The sequence below is a fragment of the Lygodium microphyllum genome, chromosome 2 (assembly GCF_053477565.2).
Source record: "Lygodium microphyllum isolate KBCC chromosome 2, Lygodium_microphyllum_v1.1.10, whole genome shotgun sequence".
NCBI classification, from domain to species: Eukaryota; Viridiplantae; Streptophyta; class Polypodiopsida; order Schizaeales; family Lygodiaceae; genus Lygodium; species Lygodium microphyllum.
In genome coordinates this window covers 105,299,425-105,317,622 of record NC_141136.1, presented here as the reverse complement: position 1 = coordinate 105,317,622, position 18,198 = coordinate 105,299,425, and the positions used below count along the sequence as shown (strand labels likewise).

General features: G+C 41.0%; 1 protein-coding gene across 1 annotated transcript in view; it reads right to left on the bottom strand.

The window, feature by feature from the left end:
- LAG13 (LAG1 longevity assurance-like protein) overlaps positions 1-18,198 on the bottom strand; it is a 54,128-nt gene that overhangs the window by 20,401 nt on the left and 15,529 nt on the right. The window contains exons 2-3 of the mRNA XM_087696984.1: positions 16,047-16,276; positions 15,759-15,914 (exon numbers count right to left, since the gene is read on the bottom strand). Of these exons, the coding sequence (XP_087553110.1) occupies positions 15,759-15,914; positions 16,047-16,276 (386 nt within the window). The remainder of the gene's footprint in view (positions 1-15,758; positions 15,915-16,046; positions 16,277-18,198) is intronic.

Below are 18,198 nucleotides of genomic sequence, written 5' to 3'. Positions count from 1 at the left end.
AATATATATCCTCTATGCTGAATTCTTTTTTGAAGCAAAATGGCATTGTTCATCAGTACACTACTGCTTATACTCCACAACAAAATGGGGTTGCAAAGAGGAAAAATCGGTCACATGGAGATGGCTAGATGTATGCTAAAAGCAAAGAGCTTGCCACACAGGTTTTGAATGAAAGCCGTTATGTGTGCTTGCCATGTTTTGAACAAATGCCCCACCAAATCATTAAAGAATATCACGCAGTTTGAGGCTAGAAGCAGCCGAAAACCTTCTATTGGGCACTTTTGTACTTTTGGGTGTCTTGCATATACACACATTCCCAAGGTACTTAGAAAAAAGTTGGATAACGTATCCAGATACTAGATGGATTACCTCTCGTGGAGAGACCTCCTGAGCACTTGTGCGATGGATGTATTTTTGGAAAAATGCATCGGTTTTCGTTTCCCCGTGATGTTGCTTTTAGAGCCACGGCCAGGTTACAGTTAGTGCACTTGGATGTATGTGGCCCTATGCAAACAAAGTCATCGGGTGAATGTTACTATTTTGTGACTTTTATTGATGACTTTACTCGCTTCTACTAGGTCTATTCTTTAGGGAAAAAGTCAGAAGTGTATGATGCATTTTTGGCTTTTGTAGCATTTGTTGAGAATCAATCTGGCTGTAGGGTGAAGACTCTCCGTTTTGACGGAGGAGGAGAATATATATCCTCTATGCTGAATTCTTTTTTGAAGCATAATGGCATTGTTCATCAGTACACTACTGCTTATACTCCACAACAAAATGGGGTTGCAAAGAGGAAGAATCGGTCACATGGAGATGGCCAGATGTATGCTAAAAGCAAAGAGCTTGCCACACAGGTTTTGAATGAAAGCCGTTATGTGTGCTTGCCATGTTTCGAACAAATGCCCCACCAAATCATTAAAGAATATCACGCAGTTTGAGGCTAGAAGCAGCCGAAATTTCGTACTTTTGGGTGTCTTGCATATGCACACATTCCCAATGTACTTAGAAAAAAGTTGGATAACGTATCCAGATACTAGATGGATTACCTCTCGTGGAGAGACCTCCTGAGCACTTGTGCGATGGATGTATTTTTGGAAAAATACATTGGTTTTCGTTTCCCCATGATGTTGCTTTTAGAGCCACGGCCATGTTACAATTAGTGCACTTGGATGTATACGGCCCTATGCAAACAAAGTCATTGGATGGATGTTACTATTTTGTGACTTTTATTGATGACTTTACTCGCTTCTACTAGGTCTATTCTTAGGGAAAAAGTCAGAAGTGTATGATGCATTTTTGGCTTTTGTAGCACTTGTTGAGAATCAATCTAGCTGTAGGGTGAAGACTCTCTGTTTGGACCGAGGGGAAGAATATATATCCTCTATGCTGAATTCTTTTTTGAAGTAAAATGGCATTGTTCATCAGTACACTACTGCTTATACTCCACAACAAAATGGGGTTGCAAAGAGAAAGAATCGGTCACATGGATATGGCCAGATGTATGCTGAAAGCAAAGAGCTTGCCACACAGGTTTTGGATGAAAGCCGTTATGTGTGCTTGCCATGTTTTGAACAAATGCCCCACCAAAGCATTAAAGAATATCACACCTTTTGAGGCTAGAAGCAACCGAAAACCTTCTGTTGGGCACTTTCGTACTTTTGGGTGTCTTGCATATGCACACATTCCCAAGGTACTTAGAAAAAAGTTGGATAACGTATCCAGATACTAGATGGATTACCTCTCGTGGAGAGACCTCCTGAGCACTTATGCGATGAATGTATTTTAGGGAAAATGCATCCGTTTTCGTTTCCCCATGATACTGCTTTAAAGCCACGGCCATGTTACAGTTAGTGCACTTGGATGTATGTGGCCCTATGCAAACAAAGTCATTGGGTGGATGTTACTATTTTGTGACTTTTATTGATGACTTTACTCGCTTCTACTAGGTCTATTCTTTAGGGAAAAAGTTTGAAGTGGATGATGCATTTTTGGCTTTTGTAGCACTTGTTGAGAATCAATCTGGCTGTAGGGTGAAGGCTCTCCGTTTTGAACGAGGGGGAGAATATATATCCTATATGCTGAATTCTTTTTTGAAGCAAAATGGCATTGTTCATCAGTACACTATTGCTTATACTCCACAACAAAATGGGGTTGCAAAGAGAAAGAATCGGTCACATGGAGATGGCCACATGTATGCTGAAAGCAAAGAGTTGGCCACACAGGTTTTGGATAAAAGCGGTTATGTGTGCTTGGCATGTTTTGAACAAATGCCCCACCAAAGCATTAAAGAATATCACGCCTTTTGAGGCTAGGAGCAGCCGAAAACCTTCTGTTGGGCACTTTCGTACTTTTGGGTGTCTTGCATATGCACACATTCCCAAGCTGTCAAATGCATTTTTGTGGGATACAACAGTGAGAGCAAAGAATACAAACTATATGATCCTATCTCTAAAAAGGTATTTGTCAGTAAGGATGTCTTTTCAATGAAAAATCAGAATTATCCCTTGTTGTTTTTGACACATATCAAGCCGCCAGTGATGTATTTGAAGGGCTACTGCCCATTTCGTTTGGTGATTCAGCCGGAGTTTCAGCAAGTGAACTTAAAGTTCAGCAAGCTGCTCCATTGGAAAATGCAAAAACTCAGCCAATGACTGATCTGAATATTCAGCAAACTACTGAATCTGAAATTCAGTAAGAGCTTCTACACAGTCAGGAGGCAAGACAAATGCCTGGATAGTATTTATAGACTATAAAAGATAGTCATTTGGATGCTCCCATGGCTGGTCGTACTAGAAGGCAAGCTCGTATGGATGATATTGTGCATACCATGGAGTTTATTATGGTAGCAAATACAATTGATGATGAGGAGCCTGAATGCTTTGAGGATGCACAACATAATGTTCATTGGATGGCAGCAATGCAAGCTGAGTTTGATTCCATCATTAAGAATCAAACATGAGATTTGGTGTCTTTGCCAATTGGGAAGAAAGCCATTGGAACAAAATGGGTCTACAAGCTGAAAAGGAATGCAGATGGATCCATTGACAAATATAAAACCAAGCTTGTAGCCAAGGGCTATGCACAGAAGAAAGGCATTGACTATGAGGAGACATTTGCTCCTACCTCCCACATAACTACCATCAGGTCTATGGTTGCTTTGGCTGCCCATTATGGATGGATTGTGCATCAGTTAGATATAAAGATTGCATTTTTACATGGGGAACTTCATGAAGAAATATATGTACAGCATCCCATTGGTTTTGCAATTGAGGGATCCGAACACTTGGTTTGCGAGCTGAAAAAGGCTTTATATGGCTTGAAACAAGCTCCTAGAGCTTGGTACACAAAAACTGATGCCTTTTTACTCAGTCAAGGGTTTATAAACAGCTCATCAGAGTCTACCGTTTACGTATGTAAAGAAGGGGGATCCATGCTGATCATTTGTCTATATGTTGATGACCTTTTGCTTACAAGGACACATGCTGATCAGATCTCAGCATTTAAACAAAATCTGTAGGAAACTTTTGAGATGTCAGACTTGGGATCTTTGCATTATTGCTTGGGCATTCAGTTCATACATGATGCTAAAGGTATCGGTTTATCACAATCAAGATACATTGGTAAACTCCTTGAGAGGTTTGGCTCACAGGATTGCAAGCCACTCTGTACACCAATGGAACATGGACTAAAGCTGTCATTGCATGATGACAGTGATTTGTTTGATATACACACATATGCTCTAGCAGTTGGATGTCTTATCTACCTATGCAATAATAGGTCAGACATATAGTTTGCAGCTTCAGCCCTGAGCAAATATATGCATCAACCACGCATGTCACATTGGCAAGCTGTCAAGCGTGTTTTCCGTTACTTCCAGGATACTAGATCTCTTGGATTGCTTTACGCCAAGGGGGGACCACTACACTTACATGCTTACTATTGGGTATTTGACTCACGCCTCACTTACGCCTACACTCATATGGGAGTGTCAGTGATCAATAGGACACTGGGGCACTTTTTACTCTCGGTAGGAGAGGTTTTTTCCCCCAGACTTATAGTCTTATTTTCGTATGTGCTTATGTGCTTATATTACACATTTATGGGCACTTACCGTGTTCAGGTGTGAACACCCCCTACAACCCTAAGGTTTAAGGGTTGTACTTTGTACTTTCATTTGACACTCTTTCAGTCTATTCTCTTGGGTGTCGTGCTTCACTCTATCTCTCTCACTCTCACACTGTCTACTGCACTCTCAGCTGCACCTCGATCCTCCCACCTCACACTTACAGCGATTTTGATTGGGCTGGTGATTATGATTCACGTCACTCCACTAGTGGCAATTGTTTCTTACTTGGCTCATCTTGCATATCTTGGCTTAGTAAGAAACAGCCCACTATTGCCACATCGTCATGTGAAGCTGAATACAAGGCAGCTTTCACTACCACAGTTGAATGTGTATGGCTTAGACGCTTGCTAACTGATTTGGATGTATCTGTCACGAAGACTACTCCTTTATTCATTGACAGTCAGAGTGCCATTGCAGTGGCATGGAACCCGGTGTTTCATGCACACACGAAACACATTGAGATCCATTATCACTTTGTCGGAGAGAAGCTACATGCAGGAGATATCAACCTTGTCTATTGTCCTACCACCAGTGATGTGCCAGACATCTTCACCAAAGCTCTTCCTTGTGAAAATTTAAAGCATTTCGCAATGCTTTAAATTTGATCTCCTTTGGTGGACGATGACCCTTGTATTTTAATCACTCTTCACTCTAGGGGGGGTTTGTTGGGTTTCACTCACGCCTACGCTCACAAAGGAGTGTCAGTGATCAATAGGACACTGGGGCACTTTTTACTCTCTGTACGAGAGGTTTTCTCCCCCCATATTTATTCTCTTTACTTATACATTTTCAAGCACTTATTGTGTTGCACACACTTTGGGTGTGAACACCCTCTAACAATCCTAAGGTTTAAGGATATTGCATTGGGTGTCGTGCTTCACGCTCCACACTGTCTACTCCACTCTCAGCTGAGCTTTGATCCTCTCTATCTCTCTCAATTCTTTGGCTCTCGAAATGTCATATCTCACTTCAGAGTCTTCCGGTGTCGTGCATACACATATACACCTGATGATAAAATAGGAAAATTTCTTTGGTTAATTTATATCAGCCCAAACTTAGCTTACTCAGTTAGCATTCTCAATCAATATTTCACAATACCTAGGATGTCACATTGGATTGCATGTCTTCATGTGTTACATTATTTACAATGTACCTATTCTCATGGCCTCACTTATGATTCTGGTTTATGTTAGCAGGGATACACTGATTCTAATTGGGCAAATCCTGACACCCGGTGTTCCCATGGCGGCTACTTCTTCACCTTGGATATGGCTCCCATTTCTTGGTCCAATTGTAAGCAAGAGACGGTGGCGGCTTCCATAGTCGAGGCTGAGTATAGGGCTCTCTTCGATAGCACCACCAAGGCCATCTACCTGAGGAGCTTACTGGCGGCACTTCACTTTCCTTGTGACTCTCCCACCATTGTCTACTACGACAACCAAAATGCCATTGCCCTTGCAGGCAATCTGATCATCGCACCACGAATGTCGCATGTGGGAGTCCACTTCCACTTTTCCAAAGAGCAAGTTGAGCTAGGCACTATCCGCCTAGAGTTTGTGCCTTCATCAGACCACTTTGCAGACATTTTGACCAAAGTGGTCAACCAACTGGTTCTTCAGTACCTTTTACCTAGGATTGGCTTGGATACACCCTCCCCTATTTCTTCAGATTGACGGGGAGAGGGTGCTTCCCTCTTACTTTCCCTTTCAAATTGAGAGGCAACTACTTGTCTTGATAGTAACGGTAATAATAATTACAATTTTTATACATTCATTTATTCATTTATTCTTTTGTATTGTACTTATGGACATTTGTAACTTCATCCGCAATATCAAGATGACATGATTATAAAAGGACACTTGGACAAGTGAACAATTCCCCTGCGAGGGCATTGTCCAAGTGGCACCGTTGCATTGCATTTTGCGTGAACATAACATCTTGCGCTCCCTTTGCATTACCCCATGCATTGTCATTTTGTTCACGTAAACATGCATCTATGCGCATTTATCCCTTTTTTATCTTTTGGAGTGGTCGACTCTGGATCCACCATATTTGTGGCATTGCACATGGCAAACTCCAAGGCAGTTCTCCCTAGCTTGCTTGCTTGCTTCACATCTTTACTATATTTGTATCACCTACATCCTAGCCATTTTTCTTTTTCACCCACACCTGGTAATGGTAGGGATAGTCTACTTTTTTTGTGAAGGTCTTAGGTCCTAACCATTCCTTATCACTCTCCCGTTTGGAACACGGATACTCATTAGGACGAAAACTAATTTGAAACCCTCACTTTGAAACCAACCTTCCTCCTAGGATAGGGTGTTAAATCCCTGATTACAACTTAATTACAAAAGCAAACAATAAATGCAAATCTGAAAATACAAATTTATCTATAGATCTTGGACAGTCCACACCCGATTGGCCCCGAAATTGGCGCCCCTTTTGGTATTTCTATAGCTTTATTGAAGAAAAAGTTGATTTAAAATGGGATTCTCCCAATCCCTTTCAGTATTCAAACTCCCCTTGCTATGATGAATTAGCAACAAGTCTTTAATCCGATTTGCCCCTTGATTCGGGCAATCAATTAGCCTTCACCCACTTTGATGGAGATGGAAAATGCCCCAAATTCAATGGTTGGTTAGTCCTCCACCTGAATTCAGATGAAATTCACCTTTAGCCTTGCTGAATCCAAGTCTTGGAGCTTCCAATTTCTGGCATGCTTCCCAAGGTTGTTGCTAAACTCTAATTTCTGCTGTAAATTAGAGTTTGCAACAAAGAAATTTGTAATTTCTCAACCTCCAAGGGTCCAAATGTGAAGATCTTCGAAGAAAGGCTATGAAATGGCTAGGAGATGAGAGGGAAAGCTGTAGAGAGAGAAAATTCAGAGTTTTGTCGCGAAGAATGTCTGAAAATCAGTCAAGTGCAACTCTTGCCCTGCCACAACAGCATGTAGATGCAAAGAACTAAAGAAAATCAGTCATTTACTACTGCTGCCCTGCCTCTAACAGCCTGTAGATGCTGCCTCCTGCTGTTGATTGGCCTTCTTTTGCCCCTGGCTGCCTTAGAAGGTCCTCTAATGGCTGCAAATCAAACCAGCAACCTCCTCTCCCTCTCCCTTGCACGTTGAATTTATAGAAATGCTTCTCTCCAACCTCTAAATACGTTTTTTAGTCTTGCATGGGCATTTTTGAGAAATGGCAACCTTCCAAATGGTTTTTTCAGCATTTTTCATAATTAAATATTAATTTTCAATCTTTAAATACTAAAAATTAATCTAATAATTATTTCGATGCCCTGAAAAAATAACCTGACTAGCCAATAAATAAATTGGCTAGGCAACTTCCATTTCCGAGTGTCTCTACGTCATCTTTGCATTAGATACCATTAAACGCTACTTCTCTAGTGTCACCAACTGACACTTATGGCCAAATGGATGACCTAGGCCAACAACTGGCACCAGATACCACCAAGTACCTATGGGGCATAACTTATAGCAAACTTTGCCTTTGACATCACATGATTTCTTCGGATCCTGGGCTCGTAAATTTACTTTAACCCTAGTTGCACCTCACATGTGCACTGTTGTTCAACCATTCCATATGCCCAACCAACATAACATAATATAAGACTCACAAAGAATCTCAAAAACATTGCCACATTATGAAATGACATGTCCATTTCTCATGAGCTCAACTCATCTGGCAAAACCAAACCATAATATAGCAAAAACCAAGCATAAACCATTGCTAAAACATCAATGGCATCATAACATATGCTATTGTCCATGGAACTAGATGTAAACCATTGAAAATTGAGCATAATCTGATCATAAACTGATCACTTGCTGATCTGATAACTAATCACAAACTACTGCAAATGTGACCCCAAACTAAGCACAAACTCATTGCAAAAAGTGACCAGCAATCAATGCAAAAACTGATGCACAACTAATCCAAAAAGTGACCATAAACGGTTTTCAAGCTGATCAAAAGCTAAGCTGAAACTGATCAAAATATTTGTCTCAAAATTGAGGCAAAATTCGTGCTAAATTGATCATAAGCCAATGCAAAAGCATAGTTCCAGTGCCCACATGAAACTCATACTCATCTGCATACATCTCAGAGTGACTAGTACACTAAGTAGTGATCTCATGGCAAACATACTATCAGTGCAGTACCTTGAATGCATGCTAAATACATCCGAGATCCACTACATACGAGAGCTGTCCATAACTGGAGGAGGGGAAGTGCTACCTCCCCCTTGAGCATCAGGCAACATTTTGGACCCTTGCTCTGCTGAACCTGACGGAGCCCAAACTAAAGTCGGCTCTAACTGAAAGGCATCTAGGTAAAGCTGCAACAACTAAGGATGGCCTGCCAAGTCATCCTCTTCCATCCATTTGGCATCCATTGGTGAATAATTCTGAAATTTCACCAAGTATCTCTTGGAAACTTTACCTTTGACCTTTCTTTCCTTATGTGCCAAAATCTACTAAGGTACCAAAATCTCATCTAGCTCCTCAACCTCAAGCTAAATTTTAGCAAACATATCCTCTCACACATCACCATGAAAAGGCCTCAACAAACTGACATGATAGGCATTGTGTATCCACCAATGTGGGGGTAATTTCAGCCGATATGCCACATTGCTAATCTTCTCCAACACCTAGAAGGGCCCATAGTATCTCAGACTCAACTTCAGATACAATCTTTCTCTTCCTTTCATCTTTTTCAGCCTTGCCTTTTCAAAGCGCAGCAATACATAATCACCCTCTGCAAACTGCAAAGCACGTCTGTGTCAATTAGCTGCCCTCTTTTGCTTTTCTTGCAATCTCTGAAGTGCATATTTCATCTTTGCATAGGCTACATCCAAGTTTTCCACATAACGATCAACCTCAAAGATCTTATCCTTAGTTTGCAAAACAGGTGGTACCTTCTTACCACCTTCAACCACCTCAAATGGAGCTTGGTCCATAGAACTATGCACTGTGTTGTTGTAAGCAAACTCAACCAAGGGCAAATATTGCTCCCAGTGTGTCTTGTGGTCTGAAACAAGCACCTCAAAAGATCTAACACTGTGGAATTTGCTTCCTCAGACTGACCATCTGTCTGCGGATGGAAGGATGACGAGAATTTCAGCATGGTACCCATATTCTCAAACAAGCCCTTCCAAAATAAACGGGTCATCCGGGGGGTCTCGACACTAATGATTGACTCTGACATACCATGATATTTAAAGATGTGCTGTAAAAACAATCGTGCCGTATGATCAGTCTTTATTTTCTTCCTCACCGAAATGAAATGAGCTTGTTTGCTAAACCTGCAAATGATAGTCCATATCCCATCATTCCCTATAGGTGTCTTAGGAAGCTCAAAAATAAAGTCCATTACAATGCTTTGCCAAGGCATCTGGAATAGGCAAGGGCTGCAATAAACCTTGCATTTTTTGCCTATCATACTTTATCTTCTGACATACGATGCATGTCTTAACAAACTGTTCTACATCATGCCTCAAAGCTGGCCAATAAAAGAAATTCTCCACTTCCTTGACCGTGGCATCAATACCTCTGTGTCCTGCATACGAAGGAACATGACTTTCAGTGATAACTCTAGGCCTTAACTGCTTTGTGACACATAGTTGTCCATGCATCATCAAAAATCCATCTCTTAGCACAAAGTGTTCATGCCTTTGGCCATTGCAAAGCTGATCATAAACATTAGCAAAGTTCAAATCAGCAACATATTGCTCTTTCATGGCATCCAACTCAGTGTGATAAACCATGCTGACAGCTCAAATTTGTGACTTACATGACAATGCATCAGTCACAACATTCTTTTTACCATCAATATATACAAGCTGAAAATGAAACATAGAGAGAAAATTTGCCCATCTCATATGCTTCTTTAACAACTTTGTTTGCGTCAGAAAGTACCTCAAAGTTTGATTGTCTGTCTGCACTGTAAAATCAGCCCCCAACAAATAATGTTTCCACGTAGACAGTGCATGAATTACAACCAAGAGCTCTTTTTCATAGACTTGCAAATTCTTTTTTGCATCATGGAGAATTTGACTCTCATAAGCCACAACTCGACCGTCCTCCATAAAAACAGCCCCAATGTTGTTACCACATGCATCACATTGAACTACTAACTTCCTTAGATTGGGCAACACAAGCACAAGATCTGAAGTCATCTTTTCCTTCAACTTTTCAAATGCTGAAATTTCCACTGCTATCCATCTAAATTGCACATCCTTCTTCTGCAAGGCATGCAATGGAGATGCAATTTCAGTAAACCCGCATACATACTTCCTGTAGTAAGAACATAAACCCAAGAAGCTACGGATCTCATGCACATTCCTCAAAGATGGCCATAATCGTATTGCTTTAACCTTTGTAGGGTCCATGAGAATACCATCAACCGATACAATATGCCCCAAAAAGTGGATTTCATACAAGAAATTTTCACTTTTTTTATCATTAATAACCAACCTATGGTCACACAGTTCATTGAATACCATATCCAAGTGTTTTCTATGCTCTGCTTCATTCTTTGAATAGACAATCATATCATCAAAGAAAGTGTCCACAAATCCTCTATGTGGCCTGAAGATACTATCCATCATCCGATTAAAAGTAGTAGGAGCATTTGTAAGTTCAAAAGGCATAATAAGAAACTCATACAATCCAAAAGACGTCCTAAAAGCTGTCTTAGGTACATCTTCTGGTCTAATGTGTATCTGATGATATCCACTTTTCAAATCTATACGGCTAAATATGGTTGCCCCTTACAATCTATCCATAACATCATCGATCCGAGGAATCGAAAAGTAATTCTTTATTGTGATCTTGTTCAAAGCACGATAATCAATGCACATACGCCATGAACCATCCTTTTTTTGCACCAAAAGCACTGGAGAACAAAAAGGAGATGAGTTGGGCTGAATCGGCCCTTTTTCTAACAGCTCATTTACCTAAGTCATAATCTCCTCCTATTGGGCTGCACTAACTCTGTAAGGTGGCTTATTAGGTGGGCTACTTCCAAGGATAAGATCCATGCCATGATCTTCTGGCCTTTCAGACGGTAGCTGCCCTGGAAGTGATTGAGAGAAGCAATCAGCATACATTTTCAGAAATGACATGCGATCCTTCTCTAGCTTAGATATGTTCCCAACAGTCTCACTATTATCTTTATCCTTAGTAAAAACCAAGTACACTGAAAGATGATTTTTCATTACTTTAGAAATGGTAGTTGTAGATACAATAGGCACAGATTCATCTTTCAACTTTACATCAAGTGTGAGTACCTTTTCCTTATGCTGAATAGTGATCTTTTTTGGCACAAGAATCAATCACTACATGCATACGGTGACACCACGGCATACCAAGCAATACATCACAACCCTCAAGTGGAACAATGAAGAACTCTTCACTGTCCACATATCCTTGTATGTGAAACCGAAGCTTTCCAATGAGCGGTGTAACAGGCTCTACATGGCCTTTACATGCCATTCCAACTTTCCCCATGGATCCCATCTCATCCTCTTTGATGCCTAGACGAGCGGCCATGTCAACAGAGATGAAGTTGGCTCATGCACCATTATCAAAGAAAATCAATGCATGTTGTTCCCTAATTTTGTCCCATGCTCTGCACAACTCAGTAGCATCATCATTGGACTGATCACTAACAACATCGAGCACCAATCCCACTGATGTTTTAGGCTTCTTTCCTTTAGAATCTCCCTAATTTTTTGATTTTTCAGCTTGCTGCCTATTGGGATAGTCCCTCGCAATGTGACCCTCTTGTTTACAAATAAAACATTTATTTACAGCCATCAATTCCCTACGTTGTGCCAATGTTTTCGAGCCCTTTCTTTGTTGTTTTGTCCTCTTTTCAGGCTAATATTCAGATCTGCCCCTTTTCTCAGTCTTAAACAACTTTTTATTCGGCTTCGCCCCACTCTCTAGGAAGCCCAAATCCTTCCCACGCAGCAAAGCATCGGTTGTAGCAGCAGTCTCTATAAGCTGAGACATGCTAGACACGGTGGATTTAATACAAAAATCCCTGATTCCTTTGGGCAGCCCACAAACATATTTTTCCACTTGCTCATGAAGGGGTACGGGGCGATAAGAAGTAATAGGCAGCAATGCATCCAAAACTTCTTATTATATTACTTGAAATTCTTACATTCCTTAGCATCCAACTTATTCCAAGCTGTCATGATGTCCACCTCAAAGATACTTGTCAACCAATTCGATGCAAACATTTGCTTGAATTATATCCACGTTGACAGTGTTCTACCTTGCATCAAAAGAGTGAACCACCACTGTAATGCATTCACTTTCAAGAAAGTGGCTGCCTTTCGAATCTTTGAGGACTTTGTGAAGTTTCCCCCTAAATAGGCTGCATCAAACTACTGAATGAAAGTTAGAGCTTTCAACCTATCTTGTACACCGCTGAAGGACTCAAACTTCACTCCTTTTCCACCCTCATCATAGTCTCTTGTTATCCCTTTGGGTGTCAAGTTGTCATACACCGGCTGCTGCAAAAAGGGTGCATTTGCATGACCAACATTCATTCCTTGAGCCCCATAAGCATTCGGGGGGGGCAGATGCAATACCAAACATGCTACTTCGTGCCCCAGGCATCAAGCCAATGCTGCCATACATAGGGTTTTGCCGAAGGTGTAGAGGACATCTTCTTCTTCTTGCCTTTGCTATCCTTCTTTGGAGCATTCAAAAATCGGGTAAATTGAGGATCCTTTGACAATTCAGCAAAGAGATTTATTGTTGTCCTCATCAGATTCTTGAACTGGTCATCAAATTCCTCTTCACTTTGCTAGTCATTGGCCTCCTTATGCCTTGAAGGCCGTGCATTTTGCCCAACAGCAACATTTTCAGCTTGTTGTCCATGGTCTGAGCCTTGTCCAAGGTCAAACATTGCATTTCCTTCATTCCCATGTGAACGTTCATACTAAGAGGCATCATCACACTGCTTGAGTCCATCTCGTTGTATGAAGACATATTACTGTAATTTCTCAACTGAGAGTAAAAATCAACACTAGCACAAAGCTTTGGCTTGCAATCAGGTGCCTCGGGCCCACCAAAGCAAGGGATTGAGTGGTGTCCCAGCAACGAAACCATGTAACCAACCTTCTTCCTCGGATAGGGTGGTAAATCCCTGATTACAATTTAATTACAGCAGCAAACAATAAATACAAATCTGAAAATACAAATTTACCTACTGATCTTGGACAGTGCACACCCGATTGGCCCCAAAATTGGCACCCCTTTTGGTATTTCTTTAGCTTTATTGAAGAAAAAGTTGATTTACAAAGGGATTCTCCCAATCCCTTTCGGTATTCAAACTCCCCTTGCTGTGATGAATCACCATCAAGTCTTTAATCCAATTTGCCCCTTGATTCGAGCAATCAATTTGCCTTCACCTGCTTTGATGAAGATGAAAAATGCCCCAAATTCAATGGCTGGCTAGTCCTCCACCTGAATTCAACTGAAATTCACCTTTAGCCTTGTTGAATCCAAGTCTTGGAGCTTCCAATTTCTGGCATGCTTCCCAATATTGCTCCTGAATCCTAATTTCTGCTACAAATTAGGGTTTACAACAAAGAAATTTGTAATTTCTTAGCCTCCAAGGGTCCAAATGCTAAGATCTTCGAAGCAAGGCTGTGAAATGGCTGGGAGATGAGAGGGAAAGCTGTAGAGAGAGAAAATTCAAAGTTTTGTGACGAAGAATGACTGAAAATCATGCAGCTTGCTGCCCTCCCATAACAGCATGTAGATGCAAAGAACTAAAGAAAATCAGTCATTTACTACTGCTGCCCTACCTCAACAGCCTGTAGATGCTACCTCCTGCTATTGATTGGTCTTCTTTTGCCCCTGGCTGCCTTAGAAGGTCCTCCAATGGCTGCAAATCAAACCAACAGCCTCCTCTCCCTCTCCCTTGCAGGCTGAATTTATAGAAATGCTTCTCTCCAACCTCTAAAGACGTTTTTCAATCTTACATGGGTATTTTTGATAAGCGACAGTCTTCCTAAATGATTTTTTCATCATTTTTCATAATTAAATATTAATTTTTAGTCTTTAAATACTAAAAATTAATCTAATAATTATTTCGGTGCTCTAAAAAATAATCTGGCTGGCCAATAATTAAATTGGCTAGGCAACTTCCATTCCCGAGTGTCTCTGCACCATCTTTGACCATCAAATTGGCGTTAGGTACCATTAAACCCACTTCTCTAGTGTCACCAATTGACACTTATGGCCAAATGGATGACCTAGGCCAACAACTGGCACTAGATACCACAAAATACTTGTGTGCGACATAACGTATAGCAACTTTTGCCTTTGACATCCCGTGATTTCTTCGGGTCTCGAGCTTGTAAATTTACTTTAACCCTAGTTGCACCTCACATGTGCAACATTTACTTAATCATGTGATTAAGAATTAATCCACATGTTAAGTGAGGTTTCAAAAATACATGTCCTCATGGCACACTTAATGTTAAATCTATCAAAACTACAAAGCCCTCTAAAAAAAAAGTCCTTCAACAAACCCACTTGGAAGGGCCCAAACTTTCTATAAATAGTATGTTTCCCTCCATTTAGTCTAAATCCCCTTCTTGCAGATTTCAGGTATTTCAGCTTGCTGGCCACACCCCAGCGGAGGACATCACGGTCCAAGCTGGCCATTACCGTCTACAACAGTCTAGTGCCTATTTCCAACCTAACACACACTGTTCAAAGCTCATTTCAACGAGTTCACTGCTCTTGCTGATTTTTCCTGCGTTTTTCGTCTCTCTCTCTCTTGCAACCTACATTTGTTTCTCTCTCCTACAACATGCGTTTTTAGTCTTTCTCTCTCCTCACCTACGTTTTTAGTTTCTCTCTCCCGCATTGCTGTCTACATCAGATTCTGCATTCCTTCGCTATATTCGCTAGTGTTCGACATCCAAAGGCTGCCTTGCCGCAATTTGGAATCCTTTCAGAGTACGACACACTCGCTAGCTCATTACCCTTGCCCTGATCCTCCAAATACAAGAGTTCGAGGTATAGTATTCATTCACTACATAGTGTGTTTGCTGCATGAGCACTGTATATTCAATAGTCATATCACTTCATTCATTCTTTGTGTTCATTGTCTCTGAGTTACCCTAACCCTAACTATGTTCTTCTATCAGCCTGTGCTTTGTCGTACAGTGTTACTTGTGTTTCTATATTAGGGTATTTCTTCACATGTGATGAATTCACCAATTTCTCAAGTAGCATCCATTCCTATGTAGATCAGAACTTTCACTCAACTTACTTTATACAACAAAGCAGTGTCACTACCAAACCCTTCTCCATTTTGATTTTTTATTTTTGAATCAACATGTGCATATGGCTAAGTTGAGATCGCTGTTGATTGACGTCTTGATGTTTAATAAACTTGAAAGAAATCAGCCAGAGTAGTTTCTCTCTCTTTTGTTCAGCATCACAACTTAATGTGAGTTGCCTTGGGGTTTTTTGTTCAAAGTCAATAAAAGTACCCATTACATAAGCCAGCAGTTCTATGAGAGAAAATATTGAAGCCTGTGAACCACAATCAAGTAAACTCCAAACAAAGGTGAACAATACTTGGCCAGATATGAGAAGACAATGAGGGCCAATGTGGCCACATGATGAGACATGCTGACACCGAAATCGGAGCGCCTTGTCTCCCAAAACATTAGTGCGAAAATGCTGTACATGTAAAAGCCACCAGTGTACATATATAATGTCCTAAGCTTTGTCCTGCCAACAGAGCATTAAAACAATCAACTGCTGCTGACAACCAAATATTAAATCACTAGAAAATAAGATATTTTCCTTTCATATTTCTTTTAAGACAAGCATAACTAACTCAAGGTGATTCCAAAATCTTACTTTACTTTTTGATCCGGCCAGACCTGATCCCCAGGTCCAATCCAGAACTGTTTTGTGTCTGTAAACCAAGGCTCATCATAGGTGACAGCCAATGCCAAGAGCTCTCCTGAGAGATAATACATACACTTCCAACCGGACTCCTTGAACTTGATATGCTTCTTCTGTCGTTCTTCAAGTTCAGCCTGACTCAAGTTCTTGGAGGAACCTATTACATACTTCTTTCCAAGCCTCTGCAATGGCACTTATAAATGAGGAGACTGTGTAAAGGAGAATTCAGCATGAATGAGACACACCTATATGGTCACGTAGTTTAGGATAGCACAATTAAGGTGATACAAGCAGTTAATCTGATCTTCAATAAATGACAAAAATGCTAGCAAAAGATTAATCTGAAAAAGGGGAGCTTGTGAAGTCTCTCTACAAAAGCATGATTCACATAGTCTACCAAGAGGAGCTAAAAAGAGACTTCTCCATCAACATGCAGAAACCTCTACAGGAAGGAAACAACAAGATAATAGGGCATGTGCAAACAACCTTGGCCCAACACATAATTGAAAAAAAAGAGGTCAGGCAAGCCCAGCACTTCCCTTCACCATTGTTTATGTCAGTTAGTTTATTTATCAGACAAGTAGTATGCATCCATAAATACAGTATTTGTGCATTTGTAGATACGTACATAGTTTATTCATACATCAAACACATACAAGTATGAAAGTATGAATGGAGTACGATTCGGAACTCAGGGCTGAATCATACATTGCCCTAATTTTTATTCAAATAATCAATAAGTATGTAATTAAAACTTGTCATTTATACCAACCTCATAACTTTAATGAATAGGATGAGTAAAAACCATTATTCAACCATGTGAAGTCTTGCACACAAATTGGCTCAAGAGTCGAGAGTCAATCATTTGTTTCCAAAATAGAAGATTCACATAACAATGGTTTAACTGTAAGACTGCAGACTCAAGAGTCTGGACTTGCAACTGCAAGTGACATAGATGGTCAAGTATGATTGCCCCTATTCATACTCGTATGGAAACATATGGGATCTGAATCATACGCGTTGGAATGCAACTATGGATACATATAGCAAAAAAAAGGAGCTTGGGAGTCCATGACTTCTATTGCTAGTTCCACCTTGCACATGGACATGATGAACATATTTTTTGGGGCTATTCTATGGCTCCCTTCAGCCAGGTGCACTTCAGAGCAGAAAAGAATCAGAGGCACATAGAGCATATGCCAGAGAACGTGAAAGCAAGTAGACACAAGAGTTTGTGTAGTGCACATTTTGTACAGTTCTATCACACTAAATAACCCCTCCCGTGCACAAAGTTGAGAATTGCTGCTTGGCCTATCCACCATTGTCATGGAATTGATCACTGCCCATAGTCATTTGGGAGGGAAACAAAGACAGGGAATGGGCATGAATTGCCGTTTGCTAAACTATAGTGGCATGGAATAGTCAGGAGATGGGAAATGGGATGACAAGCAAGGACAAGGGAACCCAAAAAAAGGTCATTCCCTATGACTATCACATCCCCCTCTCTCCCTTTCAGTTTTTGCCTCCTAGCCCTCACCAGTCTCCTTGTCACCTCCCAATCAGCCCTGGGCCAGCACCACCACTGCTTTCTACCAGCCTTGCTTGGGCCTGGACTGCACCACCACCCACTGGCTTAGAGCAGCACCCAGCCTGTTCACTCTGCCAGCACTGGCACACCTCCTTTTCCCTCACTGCCACTACCACCATTGCTTACCCTTCCTCTTCCCCTCACAACCTCTTCCAATTCGACAACACTGCCCTACTGTCCTGTCACTGTCCTGGTCACACCTCACCCTGCTAAGCTAAAAAAGGTCCATTATGCATTAAACCTTCACTAGCACAATAAACTACTCCAAGACTCAAATACACTCAGTGTGTTTCCATATTCAATAAGAATCCAGTCTACCCATCATTACTAGCTACTACCATTACCATCCAAAGGCTGATCACACCTGCATTTGGTTCCAACTATTGTCGCCATCAAACCAATCTCTTCTATGACTACTCTAGCCCTTGCCCCGATCATTACACCTTGGAGGACTGCTGCATTTTCAGGTGATCCAGCAGCCCACTGCTATTCTGGTTATGGTGATGCCTTCTTCTG